The sequence below is a fragment of the Penicillium lagena genome (assembly GCF_028827675.1).
Source record: "Penicillium lagena strain IBT 129212 chromosome Unknown utg000002l_segment0_segment0, whole genome shotgun sequence".
Taxonomy (NCBI): domain Eukaryota; kingdom Fungi; phylum Ascomycota; class Eurotiomycetes; order Eurotiales; family Aspergillaceae; genus Penicillium; species Penicillium lagena.
The window spans coordinates 3,473,458-3,487,695 of record NW_026623223.1 but is presented as its reverse complement, the minus strand read 5'-3'; the positions used below and the strand labels follow the sequence as shown (position 1 = coordinate 3,487,695).

Genomic DNA, 14,238 nt, shown 5'->3' with positions numbered 1-14,238 from the left:
TTTAAGTTCATTCAGCCCTAGCGTCGTTATTGCTTGCTGTACAGGTCACAGCCAACACAGCGATTTTTATCGCGTTCACATAATATTCGGCCGAAATTCGACTTCCGCTTGAAAAAACCATTCTTTAAATAATGGGTGACAGACTGTGTGCCCAATTCCAAAGACCACATTTCTTCCCTACTACAAATTTAGTTCTCCTCAAAGCTACGGTCTAATTGAAGCATTCAGACGTCATTTAATTAGGTCCCTCAGATCTTTCAAAAGTAGCTAATAATGGCCAAATCCCGCTGGATTCCATATAGTACTAGCCAAGGCCTGTATGACCGAGACACCATTCCAGGCCTAAGTCTGTATGACAGAAAATCGAATTCTGGTTTACACTAGTAAACCCCCTTCACCAGTAATGCAGAGAACTGAGGATCAAAAGGCTGTTCATTCTGTCGAGTAATTCTACACCTATTTATCAATAGATCGGATTACTACCAATGGCCCTAGTGCTGGATGTATCGAGTGGATGAATCAGTCTGTTGGAATCAGGTGACGCGTATCAAGGATGTTGACACTATATCAGTACCCTCATCAATCCTTTCATTTGCTGATTACTAGATGCCGGGGGCACGGAAAAGTAGTCTGGCAACCTCAAGAGGCATTGATTGCTGTCTCTGTCTGTTGTTGCACCTTTGATCCGAGACTTTGGTTGACGCGTGCGAAAAGACCTTATTTCACGTTAGAGCCAGACTTGGTGGGAAAAAGGTATACGTACGATAAACTGCCTGGCGCAACTCAGCGCTTTTGACGCCCTTGAGGTGGGCGGCTACATTCCCAACGAGTCTGTCTTGGTGGCCAGGTTCCCGCCCGATGACCTCCCACAATGCGGCAGGCTGAACAAAATCCTCATCTGTGATGTGGCTTGTATAATTCAGAACCTCTCCCACCCACTTTTCGTGGTCAGTGTGTAGGCTCAATGCAGAAGGATTCGTTCCTTTCACTTCTGGGTAGAATTTGGTCGGTTGAAGGGAAGAGCCCACATAATTGGGGTCAGCGCCATAGTTGTCATCGAACCTCATCTTTCCATCCCTCTGGAAAGGACAATACACAGGGGCCTTTGCGGCATTTGTGGGAAGCTGCTGGTAATTGACGCCTAGCCGGTATCGTGCGGCATCAGGATACGCAAACAGCCGAGCTTGTAGAACTAAATAAAACTCCGTCACAAACTATTCCCTCGGAACCAAGTCAATTTGACTATTGACTTACCTGGATCAGCCGATGATGAAAAACCCGGCACCATCGTGGACGGAGAAAACGCAGCCTGTTCGATATCCGTGAAATAATTCCGTGGCTGCTCATATTTGTCAGAATGCAATGAACCCAATTCATAAAGATTAGTGAGGGGACTTGCATTGCGGTTCATGGTCAAACGTCCAATCTGCTGCAACGGGAAATCTTTGTGAGACCAAACCTTGGTCATATCAAAGATATTCCAACGATAGTTCTCCGCCTGTTCGGGACTCATAAGTTGGACATAAACATTCCACACAGGATAGTCGCCCTTTTCGATAGCCTCGAACATGTCCTGAATCAAATGATCGGGGTTTTCTCCGGAGACTTTGGTTGCCTCTTCCCTGGTGAAGTTTTTCACTCCAAGTTCTGTTTTGATGTGGATTTTTGCGTATTTGAAAGAGCCGTCCTAGATGGTCATGGCAGTTAGCAACATCAGCTATAATATTGATATTTTTCATGTCTCACTGGCTTGGTGAACTTGTAAGTGTGTCCACTGTATGCATTCATGTGGCGAATCGATTGTGGAGTGCCGCGATCGCTAAAGAGATGTAGTAGCTCATGTATGCCTTCTGGGTTGCCGACATGAAAGCTGAAATGGGTTAGACTTTCTCACAACTGTGCATAACGGGGCCAAAAGCGTACTCCCAGAACTGGTGAATGTGATTAGCCATATTCATAGATGATTTCTAATGGGAAGCCCTACCATGTTCGCATCAGGAAGATGGGTCTGAGGATGCCTCTTATGAGATCGATTCAGAGACGGAAACTTGATCGGGTCACGAATGAAGAAAATGGGCTTTGGACATGAGGCAATTAGAGCTGTCTCTATTTGAATCTCCAAATAATCACTGTATCGACTCACTGTATTGTTGAAAACCCAGTCCAAATTGCCTTCGTCGGTGTAGAGTTTCATTGCCCAGCCATGAACATCACGCGCCGTATCAGCAGATCCTGCCTCCGGTCCAACAGTCGACACTCGTAGAAGCACCGGTGTTTTTTTCCCGGCTTTGTTCAAGAAACTAGCGGAAGTGAAATCGCTGCAATCACGGGTGGCTTCGAATTCACCGTAGGCTCTGCAAGACCTGTCAACTCTCCTCATAAATCTCCATAATGTCCATCAATGATATCTTACCCAACAGCTTTGGCATGGACGACCCTATCAGAAAGTTAGCATATGGTGGGAGAACCACATTATCCTTCAAATTCTGTATAACGATCTCTTACCGCTCTGGGATTCTTTCTCGCGAGAAATGGGCAAGTGTCTCGATGAGCTGAGTATCTTGAAGCAATCCCAATCCACCGCCTGCCTTGTTTCTCAATAGAACAGCGGTGCTGTTGCTTGCAAAAGGGCAACCTAGTTAAGGTCAGGAGGCTCCAGACAAGGCTTGTTGGTGAGAATCATCTTACCCTCGGCTAAGGTGTAATACTTTTCCATTTTGAAAAGAAAGTCAACGTCAAAGGTGTTTGGAATAGGTAAGCGCGACAGGGAAGATCGATTATGTCTGCAGGATTTATTTGATCAGCGTATCCTCTAGGGTTTATATATTCTTCAAATCAGTCTGAATTTGATGTGTCACCACATGACTAGTCTATAGTCCTTTCCTTTGTATTCTTTGGCTATTGCCTTAGAATTACGTCGACACTCATTGGAGCCCAAGACCCACGAGTGGACGCAAGCCGGTCCAAATCTTGACGCAATCGGAGTTGCTGATGTCTAAAAGTCGGAGTCGAGGGATCATCTATGCGTTGCCATAGTGGTAGAGGTGACAGCATGCAACTCGTATACCAGCGATATGTGCGTTAATTTCCCGCAGAAAGAAGCATCGCAGTCATGTGAATTCGTGATCTGATTGGCTTAATACCATTACCCAATTCGTGCTCTGCATCAACCTTCATCCAGACCCACACGTGGACCCACAGTGGCTTAACCCGAGTTGTTTGCATGTTACCAAATTCAGGCAGTGCTTTGAATTTCTTACAATGTCGATCAACTTCCTATCTTCACATCTAATCCACTTCCACAATGTATATCGCGAGGGGCCTCTCTTACTCAAAACAGTACCAGTACCAATCCAGGTAGTTCTATCGAGGTCCTGATGTGGGCCGGACATGATGTTTGACACGGAAATCCCTCAGCCCATGCCTGAGAATCCCAATATAGAGCAACTACAAGACCAATGGCAATTTAGTGGCTTGAAAGAACCAGCATGATGAGGTCTTCTCTGTGCAAGCCCCGCACTATCTAACCAAGATTTTGACCGGATAGCTCCAAGTCTATGGCGCTAGTTGGAGGGGCAGACAAGCCTGGAATAGTTACTCTGAATCAGCCGGGAAACCGCAGAAAGCCGACCGGCTTCATATATAAAAGCCCGTGTAATCAATTGACATATCAGTTCTAAATCTTTTGATCATTCTCTTTTCAACTCCTTCCAAAACGCTTTTACTCCTATAATCCTCGATATGTCTGTACAGGACAATGCTCGCTTTGACTTTATTGTCGTCGGTGGTGGCACCGCCGGCAACACTGTCGCTGGCCGCCTTGCTGAGAACCCTAATGTAAGGGTTCTTGTCATCGAAGCTGGAGTCGGTAACTCCAAGGATATCGAGGAAATTCGGACTCCTGCGGAGGCAATGGAGCTTCGAAACAGCAAGTACGACTGGGCCTATAAGACTACCATGGTCAAACGTGATGACTATGAGCGTATTGAGAAGCCCAACACCAGGGGAAAGGCTCTCGGTGGTAGTTCATCTTTGAACTATTTTAGCTGGGTTCCTGGATCCAAGGGTACCTTTGATATGTGGGAGGAGTATGGTGGAAAGGAATGGACTTGGGATCCTCTTCTCCCTTACCTCCGGAAAAGTGCTACCTACCATGACGACGAAAAGGCCTATCCAGCGGAGCTCAAGAAAATCGGCGCTGGTGGCCCTATTCCGATCTCTCACTCTGCGCTTATCCCGGAGATGAAGCCTTTCCGTGACCTTCTCACCAGAGCTTGGAAGTCCACAGGGCAGCCGATCACCGAAAACATCTTCGATGGAGAGATGATTGGCCTGACCCACTCGGTCAATACGATCTACCAGGGTCGTCGCTCAGGTAGTTTCCTATGTGTTACGGACAAGCCTAATATCACAATCCTTGCGGAGGTGCAGTCTAAGCGCCTGATTATCGACAATGCTGATCGCACTTGTAAGGGTGCTACTGTGATTACAGCTTCTGGACAAGAACTGAGCTTTTACGCTACCCGTGAAGTCATCGTCTCGCAGGGTGTTTTTGAAACGCCTAAATTGTTGATGTTGAGCGGTATTGGCCCTAAATCAGAGTTGGCCAAGCACAACATTCCCCTGGTTGTCGACTCGCCCCATGTTGGTCAACATCTCTTGGATCACCCGGGTGTTCCCTTTGTCCTTCGTGTCAAGGATGGTTACGGCATGGACGACTACGTTTTGCGCAAGGGCAATCCGAAGCATGATCAGTCTCTGAAAGCTTACACCAAAGGTCATGGTGGCCCCATGGGCTCTGGATTCCTCGAGATGATTGGCTTCCCTCGAATTGACAAGTACTTGGAAAAGTCTCCCGAGTACCGCGCCGCAAAGGCTTCCAACAACGGCCTCGATCCATTCTGTCCGTACGGCCAGCCCCATTTCGAGCTTGACTTTGTCTGCCTATTTGGTAGCGCTTTCCAATGGCATTATCCGACTCCAAATAAGGGCGACTATATCACTGTGATGGTCGATCTCGTCCGCCCTGTCTCTGAGCCTGGCGAGGTCACCTTGAACAGCGCCGACCCGCTGCAGCAACCGAACATTAACTTGAACTACTTCAACAATGACCTCGATATCATCGCCATCCGAGAAGGTATCAGATATGCCTACGACGTTCTGAAGAATGGTGATGGGTTCAAGGACATTATTGTCGACGAATATCCTTGGGAGATGCCATTGCATGACGACGACTTGATGAAACGAACTGTGTTAGACCGTTCTCAGACCTCATTCCACCCTTGCGGTACTGCCCGCCTGTCCAAGAGCATTCAGCAGGGAGTGGTAGACCCCAATCTCAAGGTTCATGGTCTCAAGAACCTTCGTGTTATCGATGCATCTGTGATCCCCGTTATTCCAGACTGTCGGATCCAGAACTCAGTTTATATGATTGGCGAAAAAGGTGCGGATGCGATCAAGCGTGATCATGCAGACCTCTATGTTTAGTGGGGGAATGATATGATCGTTTAGTATTGTTGAACTCGTTAGATGTTTCTAGTCGATAGGCGACACAATTTGGAATGTAACTTGATGATCTCCTTGCCGCATGGACCCCATGAGATGTAGTTAGATTTAGTCAGTCTTCCTCGATTGACAAGTTTCCTTGTTGCTTTCTTTTTTCTTTTTTTCGTTCAACTCCGCACAGTATGTTTTATTGATTTATGGTAGAGTCCAATTTATATATGAGGAAAAAGAGATGAGGTGCGTCCCACGACCAGCTGAGGCCATTCATACAGAGAGAATCTGACTTAGAACAAGATACGACGCAAGGATCATCACCTTCGGCCATTAATCAGGATGATCTTATAACAGGAAATCGAAACGAGTTCTGTGCCACCGCTATGGCTGTCAAGGGAAACAAGTCAGGTAATACTAACCCGCCAATCATTTCTTAGACTCAGCGGCTCCTATCCACTCGTAAAGCCAGTTAACAATAGCAGAAACGAGCGTCATTGATTATTTAGAATATTAATTTTGATCTGCAGAAAAAAGATGATCAATTGGGATACACCTTCAGGTAGTGCGACGGTTTAGAAAAAACTGCCGCCTGAATTATAATACTTTGATTACAACGAATACTAGTGCGTACCAAGTAGGAAGCACTGGTCTCAATCATAAGACATTTAAATCCGACATCCTGAATAAATTAATGCCAGTCACTTGTATATCTAGCACATTAAAATATATAGAATTTCGTGTGCCCGCAAGAGGTGTATACATGCCATAGAAGTATGTCAAGATCTAGCTTTGATAGTAGGACATCTTTCCAACAAATATGTCAAGACAGTACAGGCGGAGTTATTTCGGCCAGAGCTCGGTTGGAGAGTTTATTGTAGAACACAGTCTACGCAATTGTGATAAAGGGTCATGATTTGGCATTCTAAAAAGTATAAGTATTAAGCCCTTGTCTCTCTGTCAGATAAAAGAAAAATAAACCAAGTCTACCCGCCCCCAGCTCATCCTTGACAATTGTTTCCTTGCCTGCTATTTCTCAAAGCCCTCTCCGCAGAATGAATGAGACAAAGTCTACCAACGTCAAGGAGATGAAGGATTCACCATCTTCTACAATTTCATCACGCTTCAAGAAGCTCATTGAAGATGTTCGGAAGAAATGGGCGCCTCTTCTGCAAGCCAAAGAGGATCTGGATGATGAGTACAATTTTGAACCCGGCAGATACGCCGGGCAGGATGATACAAAGATAGTTCCAAAATAGTGAGTACTTTAATCTTCATAATTCTCATGGGGCTTTTTTACCTAACACACACTTTGCAGACGTCTTGATCATCGGTTGGAGGAAATAACCGGGGATGTACCAGAAATTCAAAAGTTGCATAGGACAAAAGAGTTTCATAATATTGGAATAATGGAATTGTGTTCAGCTCAGACTTGAATAAGAAGCATTTCTACCGTCAAATACAGCGCAAAAAATTTCGATCGATCTCTTACTAGACTGATTTGTGTAGATAGTTGGACTCTCTTCTCTCCTCTCTGCTTCTTTCCTTCTCCAACTTGAAACTCCCGTCGTCCATAGCACTCAAATTGATTGCTTTCATAGTTCTCGTTCTTGATCTGGCGACCGTCAACCCGGCCTTGCTACCATCACCAGCTTCTCTAAGCTCAGTCACACCCACGAACCATGCTCCGATATGTTTCCAAAAGTTTACACATGGGGGAGGACGAGATCATATTCGCGCGGCAAAGGGGTGGCTGATGTCTACAAAAGATTGCGCAATCTCTAGGAAGACGCCAATCATCAATTTCGAATAGAATTTCGGTACAGATGATCCTCACTCTTTACATGTTATATTGCTGAGGATCTTTGCAATTCCTGAAGAGCCTGGCCGCGACACGCCGAAAGCTTACACAGACCGAAGAAGCGCAACCCCTGACGATATTGTTGAGAAATGACCTTTCTTTTCCCCTTCCTACCATCTTTCTATCTGTATCTTTTCTATCGGCGAGACGTCCGTAGAGTCGTTTTTTCTCTTCTTACTCTCTTTTTCTCTAGTTCTTTCAGTGTTGAATATCTACCCAGTTACAGTCATCGAAATGTTCCTAGTAGGCGGTTACTGATCAATAGAGCGGAATGTTCGGGTACACCAAGAGATGATGGAAGAAGCTGAGATTCAGAGAACCGCCGGCGGGTGGCGGCTGTACTACGAGGAGTGGACATCAGGGTGGTAATCCCTTAATTATGAGTTGTTGTCCTGGTCCGACAGGATATTTTATAGCTCGGTTGTTGCACCGGGATGTGAGGTCATGCCGGAGTCGGAGTCATTGAAATCATTGTGGGGCGCGGGGGGTTACTATGTAAGGTCACTGTAGAACAGGCGATACCTATCCAAGCTGGAGGCAGGAACCTAGCCCTCATTTGCCCTCTGAAGAAGATTTCCTCGGCCACTTTTGGTTTCCCATAAATTGCCCACCGCCAACACCAGCACCGTCCACACCATCCGTCGCAAAATGAGCTCATCCAGCTCCCCCCAGGTGGAACCCCACTACGCAAGGCTCTTCGCCGAGCTTGAGCAGCGCTTTCAATCAACCAAGCTGGGCAACGACAAATGGTTCATCCTGGCCATGTCAACGCTCGTCGCGGGGCCCGACCCCCAACGCGCCGACCAGCTCTATCTACACCTAATCAACCAACCCTCCTATACAACCTCTAGCGCACGACAAGCCCTCGTCCGGCGGCTGCGCGAGGCTCTTGTCAAGGCCGTCCCCATCGTCGGGGTGTGCAAGCCCATCGAGTCCATCCTGGCCATTAGCAAAGTCGAGCGCGACGAAGATAAGGACTACACCTCTACGCGTGAGGGCTGGCAATGCGATCAGGCTAACCATGACCGCGGCACAAATTGGTTCCAGAAGCTGTATGCCCGCGACTCCAACAATACATTGGATATGTTCGCCTCGCACCGCGATTTCTCTTGGATATCCACCGAGATCACTTATGGCTTGTTTCTGTCGGATCGCCAGGTGCTCGATGATGTGGATACCGAGCTAGTGGTTACAGCTGGGATCATGAGCCAGAATTTGCCAGTGGAGAGCCATTGGCATATTCGCGGGATGAGGCGGTTGGGGATCCCTAAGGAGGATGTCGAGGTAGTTTGGGACTGTGTACAGCTTGCGGTCAGTTTCTTTGGTACCAGGATGGATAAGGTGCCGACGGTCGAAACGGTTGAGCCAGATGTTTGAAGCGTAGAAGTATATAGAGGCGGCAAGAGCAAAAACAGATCACATTCTCGAGGAATGATAAATTTTCCTACTTCAACATTGCCTGGTATCTGGTTCAATATAGAATCTTTTTATCGGTTTAATAGTAACAACATTGAACGCACTTCAATAACTACTTCGCTGTCACTCAATTGATAACGATAAGCAAAAAAGTTCGAAAGCGGTCGGCCCAAACCACTTCCTCTTCTTCACCTCCCACCACTCCCCACTCCCCGAACAACCATGGGAAAGCGAAAAGAACAACCCGGCGACGTCGCCATGGGCGGCACCCAGCCTCCTGTAGGTGACGACGAATCCGACGAAGTAAGCGCTGTTCCAATGCCCCCAAATGGAGCGATCGGACTGCTAATCGCAACGCGGCCCCAACAGGACATGGACATGGTGAACGTCGACTTTGAATGGTTCGATCCGCAGCCTGCCGTCGACTTCCACGGCCTCAAGAATCTCCTGCGCCAGCTCTTCGACGCCGACGCCCAGATCTTCGACATGTCGGCGCTGGCGGACTTGATCCTGTCGCAGCCATTGCTCGGGTCGACGGTCAAGGTGGATGGGAACGAGTCCGATCCGTATGCGTTTCTGTCCGTACTGAATATGCAGGAACACAAGGTAGTCTGTTCTTTATGAGCGTGTCTCGTTCGCAATGCTGACCCTTCCAGGATAAACCTGTCATCCAGGACCTGATCAACTATCTCAAAACCAAATCCGCAACGAACCCATCCCTCTCCGCCCTCCACTCGCTCCTCTCCCAAACCCCCATCCCGCCCGTCGGCCTCATTCTCACTGAGCGCCTGATCAACATGCCCTCCGAAGTGATCCCGCCCATGTACAACATGTTGCTGGAAGAAGTCGCCTGGGCCATTGAGGACAAGGAGCCATATACCTTCACGCACTACCTGATTATCTCCAAGAACTACGAGGAAATCGAGTCGAAGCTGGACCTCGAGGAATCGCGGCCCCAGAAGAAAAAGAAGAAGGGCGGCGCCGACCACCGCGAGCGGTTTTACTTCCACCCCGAAGACGAGGTGCTGGAGCGGCATGCGGTGTGCTCGGGTTCCATTGAGTACACGCACAAGCAGGACGAGGGCCACGCGGACTCGAAGCGCGCGTTCCAGGAGCTGGGCATTCGGACGAATGGGAGCTTGACCCTGATTGAGGCGGCCAAGTTCGAGGGCGCGGTCAAGGCTGTGACGGAGTATTTGCAGCCATCATGATAATCGCTGATTGACGAAACAATCTCTACTTTTTTGATTGTTCATTCATACATAGCTCTATAGAGAGATCCCAAAAAAAGATTTTCATAACTTAATGACGATGATTACTCCCATTGGGTTCCCTTCAGCCGCTGCATAAGATAGTCCACCTCGACGATCTTGGTCAACGGAATCACACATTCCTTGTACACGGCCACGACAGCATCGACGTTGATCTTCTGTGAATTCTCGTCGGGAAACGCAGGATCCGTGCCATACGTCTTCGCCTTGAGCCCCAGACGCTCAAGCACCTTCTGCTCAACGCGCGAATCAGTAATAGCAGCATCGATGCCCTTGCGATCCCCAGCCTTGATCAAGCGCACAAAGGTCTCAGGATCCTTCTGAAACTTCGATTCGGCGACAAACTTTCCAAAGTGAATGCGCCGCGACAGCGCCTGCAAACAGGCCACATCGCAGGTCGCCGCCGACCCGTAGTTCTCCTGCGTCTCGCCGCGGTCTTCACGGCCGAACTGCGGGCATACAGCGGGCAGGACCTCGTTGATGTAGCGCTCCTTGATCACGGCGTTGACGTTGACGTCGTTGTCGTGCAGGATGCGCGGGTACTGCAGCGGGGCGAGGATGGGGGGTTCGAGGGCGTCGGAGAAGAAAGGGTATTCATCGGGGGACTCGTAGCGCCGCACGCGGGATTGGAGCCGTTCTTGTTCCCGGAGGAGGTAGTCCATTAGACTGAGGCTGCTGTTGGGGATTGTAACGCCATTGGGGACGTAGATGGTTTTGTTAAGTGGAAACTGGACTCGCTCAATTAGGTGGAAGGTGATTGTATCCTCGAGTCGGCTAGAGAGAGTCGAGGAAGGTGAGGCAGTAAGCAAGAGTTCGTGATCGTGTTAAGTGGACAGCGGGGGGGGCCCGTTGGAGAATATGGGGGAAGGGTGTCGAGGTGTAGATGCTCACATTAGTTGGAATCGGATGTTGGCAAGGTCCAATGCCTTGGAGGCATCGGATAGGTCAATGGCGGTGTCCATGGCTGGCCTGGGAGGAAGGTGAGGAGGGAAGAAGCGATGTCGGCGAGGATGCTTGTTAAACACACGCCGAAGGGGCAACCCGAGGGCCTTGTTTCAACGGTGGGTTATTTCTGCAGGATACAGCTAGTAGGATGCGAGGGTGTCTTTCTTGAAGAGCAATAATTAGTTTCAAGAATATTCTCTTTCCTTCATTGTATAGAGTCAAATACAGCTCTATGCTCTGTCCGTCGGTACCGCGGTAAAATACCCGTATTGCATCTCGTGCACCACTGATCCCGAACACTCCCCTTCACTCTTCTTCTCCGTCTCTCCCCAGTGAAACATGGAGCGTCCTCGTGATGACTCGCCCTCAGGCCTGTCCGACATTGCAGAGGGCGATGGCCTTCTGGGCACCGGCCTCACCGTACGCATTGATTCTGTTCCCTCTCGTCATTCCAGACCCAGCTGACTGGGAATTGATAACCACTTCTAGACCCGACATATCGAAGCATTCGGCCGCAAAGTCACCTCGACAGCAGGGCATTTAATGGGACCGAGCGACCAGAACCACGCCAGCCACTACCACAACGCCATATCCGACATCCATCGCGAGCTGAGGCGGCCACACACCCAGCGCAAGGTGTTTTCCCTGACGCAAACGACTCCCACCGACCTGGTGCGCTCGAAGCTGTCCACCACCGAAATCCAGTCCCGCGCCCTCTCCTCGCTCCCGGATGGCCTCCTCGCGGACCTCCCCGAAGATACCAGCTCCTACTCCCTCTTCCAAGGCTTTCAGGCCTCTCTCCCCGAAGATGAACGCGAAGCGCGACGAACCCATCGCCGACGCGGCTCAAAGGCGTCAAAACTTTTGAAGGACAGCGAGAAGGGCGGGTCCTTGACTGCTGGCCCGACGACTTTGAAGGACGAGCGCGAAAAGCTGAGCCGCCGGTTGGAATTAATGGGCGTTCGCAAGAATATGTGCAGCGCTGAGATCCACGAGATTGATCACAAGATCGCCAACCTAAACAACATGCGCAAAATTGTTCTCGACCGATTGGCCGGCCTAGAGCGGGATGAAGCGGATTTGGAAGCAGAGCGTGAGTCGTTTCCTAGCCACGACAAACGATGTATATCTGACTCGAATGGAACAGTCACGGAGATCGATAACAAGTTGGAAGACGAGACACCAGAGCCTTCTGTTTCTGCCGAGGATGCGACGCCTAAGACTTCAGAAGCCCTGGATGATTCTAGCACTTCGGGGGACCCGGCTATGGATGCATCTTTCATGTCCGAATCTATTTATGAGAAACTGCCTTCTCCGAGAAATTTAAGGCATCGATCGATAAGTAAGGATTTGGTTGCATGTGGCTGAGTTTCAAATACTTACAATGGACAGGGAAACGATCCATGCCAATTCTACACGAACATTTCGCTCCGGGTTCTCTCATCAAGGAGATCGAGGCTCACACGGACATGGTCACCGCCATCGATTTCGACTTTCCTTTTGGCACTATGGTTACGGCCGCTTTAGATGATACTGTCCGCGTTTGGGATATGAATGTTGGCCGGTGCTCCGGATTTCTGGAGGGGCATCATGCCTCGGTTCGCTGCTTGCAGGTGGAAGATAATATTGTTGCCACTGGATCTATGGACGCGTCCGTCCGACTATGGGATCTGAGTCGTGCACGGCCGTCGACTCGAGATGGACGTCTTAACAAACACGAGCGCGACGATGAAGAGGCAAAGCCCGAACATACGTCACCTGTGCCGCCATCTTCGAATTTGGAGGACTGTCATGTGTTCTCACTGGAAGCCCATGTCGATGAGGTGACCGCTCTCCACTTCCGTGGCGACACGCTCATCTCGGGTTCCGCAGACAAGACACTCCGACAATGGGATTTGGTCAAGGGACGCTGCGTCCAGACCCTGGATGTACTATGGGCGTCTGCCCAAGCTTCATCGATGACTACGGGCGACAGCGGCTGGCGTCCATCGGGACGTCTTCCAGATGCATCTGCCGATTTTGTCGGAGCAGTACAGTGTTTCGATGCTGCCCTAGCGTGCGGTACAGCCGACGGCATGGTCCGTCTTTGGGATCTTCGCAGTGGCCAGGTCCACCGGAGCCTCGTCGGCCACACCGGACCCGTCACCTGCCTGCAATTTGATGACGTCCACCTGGTCACCGGCAGTCTTGACCGTAGTATTCGGGTAAGACCTTATTTACTTATCGCGTATTCCTATTTTCTAACATTCTCTAGATCTGGGACCTTCGCACGGGCTCCATTTACGACGCGTACGCCTACGACAAGCCGGTCACCAGCATGATGTTCGATGCGAAACGCATCGTCGCCGCTACGGGCGAGAACGTTGTCAAGGTGTACGATAAGGCCGACGGCCACCACTGGGACTGCGGACCAGGCGTGGGTGTCGACGATGAAGGCCCATTCCCCGCGACCGTTGAACGTGTGCGCCTCAAGGATGGGTATCTCGTCGAAGGGCGCAAGGACGGTACCATCGCTGCTTGGACGTGCTAGATATCCTCGATCACTTTGCTCGTGTTTGCGACCACTGTATAGTATTCTATTCCCGGTGCGATGAGTTGGATATAGCGATTGTAGTGGTAGACTCATGCACCCAATAAAACAAAGAATCTCCCAATAAGCGAATCAAAAAGAGTAGTCTGAAACGAAAGAGACAACAAGGCATAAAGAATAGATGAGATCGTGGATCACAATGAAAGGAGAACAAAGGGAGGTGTCCGTGACGAATGATTCTACAAAAAGGCCGCCGAGTCGTCGCCCTCCGCCTTCTTTTCTGCCTCTCCAACAATCACATCTTCACCAACACAACACCCCGTTCCCTCACTCCATCCGACTGCACCAGTCCTCGTGCAAGAAAAATTAATTGTTACATTGATTGATGTCAGGCAGCCTCTTTCTCTATTAGTGAGTACGTCCACCACAGTCGGCCGAATAGAACAGCGCGGGGCTGCGTTCACGCTCGCGCGTCTGCGCGTCTCATTTCGCGATCTACAACTCAGACCGGATTGAACCACCTGCGCTCGTCGGGGCTTCCCCAGGTAAGCTCTCTGCATCTTTTACTAGCTTGTTATCTTTATCGCTCCGGTCATCGTCCCTTGATTTCATCAACCTCTCAACTGCCCAATCTCTCCGACTCGTCTCTCACATTCTCCACGCAACACGGCTTCTTGTTCTGTTGCCTCGCGCCTGAGCTGCTTGCAGCTGAGCTCGCT

General features: G+C 49.6%; 7 protein-coding genes across 7 annotated transcripts; 5 read left to right on the top strand and 2 right to left on the bottom strand.

Annotated features, from left to right (window-relative positions):
• Positions 1-639: 639 nt before the first annotated feature.
• Positions 640-2,716, bottom strand: N7510_004207 (catalase; the record flags this gene model as incomplete). The annotated part of the gene is made up of 10 exons (XM_056976133.1): positions 640-716; positions 764-1,192; positions 1,255-1,687; positions 1,747-1,885; positions 1,924-1,931; positions 1,985-2,077; positions 2,144-2,354; positions 2,414-2,437; positions 2,506-2,635; positions 2,689-2,716. 10 exons carry the CDS (start codon positions 2,714-2,716, stop codon positions 640-642), a joined length of 1,572 nt encoding a protein of 523 aa, XP_056836089.1.
• Positions 2,717-3,741: 1,025 nt separating this feature from the next.
• N7510_004206 (GMC family oxidoreductase) lies at positions 3,742-5,487 on the top strand (the record flags this gene model as incomplete). Its single annotated transcript, XM_056976132.1, has 1 exon — positions 3,742-5,487. One exon carries the CDS (start codon positions 3,742-3,744, stop codon positions 5,485-5,487), a length of 1,746 nt encoding a protein of 581 aa, XP_056836088.1.
• Positions 5,488-6,551: 1,064 nt separating this feature from the next.
• N7510_004205 (uncharacterized protein) lies at positions 6,552-6,755 on the top strand (the record flags this gene model as incomplete). Its single annotated transcript, XM_056976131.1, has 1 exon — positions 6,552-6,755. The coding sequence occupies one exon, from the start codon at positions 6,552-6,554 to the stop codon at positions 6,753-6,755; it is 204 nt and encodes a 67-aa protein (XP_056836087.1).
• A 1,250-nt stretch (positions 6,756-8,005) lies between these two features.
• On the top strand, positions 8,006-8,734 carry N7510_004204 (uncharacterized protein; the record flags this gene model as incomplete). The annotated part of the gene is made up of 1 exon (XM_056976130.1): positions 8,006-8,734. One exon carries the CDS (start codon positions 8,006-8,008, stop codon positions 8,732-8,734), a length of 729 nt encoding a protein of 242 aa, XP_056836086.1.
• Positions 8,735-8,995: 261 nt separating this feature from the next.
• N7510_004203 (protein-transporting protein BCP1) lies at positions 8,996-9,984 on the top strand (the record flags this gene model as incomplete). Its single annotated transcript, XM_056976129.1, has 2 exons — positions 8,996-9,379; positions 9,430-9,984. 2 exons carry the CDS (start codon positions 8,996-8,998, stop codon positions 9,982-9,984), a joined length of 939 nt encoding a protein of 312 aa, XP_056836085.1.
• A 104-nt stretch (positions 9,985-10,088) lies between these two features.
• N7510_004202 (chorismate mutase ARO7) lies at positions 10,089-11,006 on the bottom strand (the record flags this gene model as incomplete). Its single annotated transcript, XM_056976128.1, has 2 exons — positions 10,089-10,818; positions 10,936-11,006. The coding sequence occupies 2 exons, from the start codon at positions 11,004-11,006 to the stop codon at positions 10,089-10,091; spliced, it is 801 nt and encodes a 266-aa protein (XP_056836084.1).
• A 322-nt stretch (positions 11,007-11,328) lies between these two features.
• On the top strand, positions 11,329-13,519 carry mdv1 (uncharacterized protein; the record flags this gene model as incomplete). Its single annotated transcript, XM_056976127.1, has 5 exons — positions 11,329-11,409; positions 11,479-12,082; positions 12,137-12,331; positions 12,382-13,193; positions 13,244-13,519. 5 exons carry the CDS (start codon positions 11,329-11,331, stop codon positions 13,517-13,519), a joined length of 1,968 nt encoding a protein of 655 aa, XP_056836083.1.
• Between the last annotated feature and the right edge of the window lie 719 nt (positions 13,520-14,238).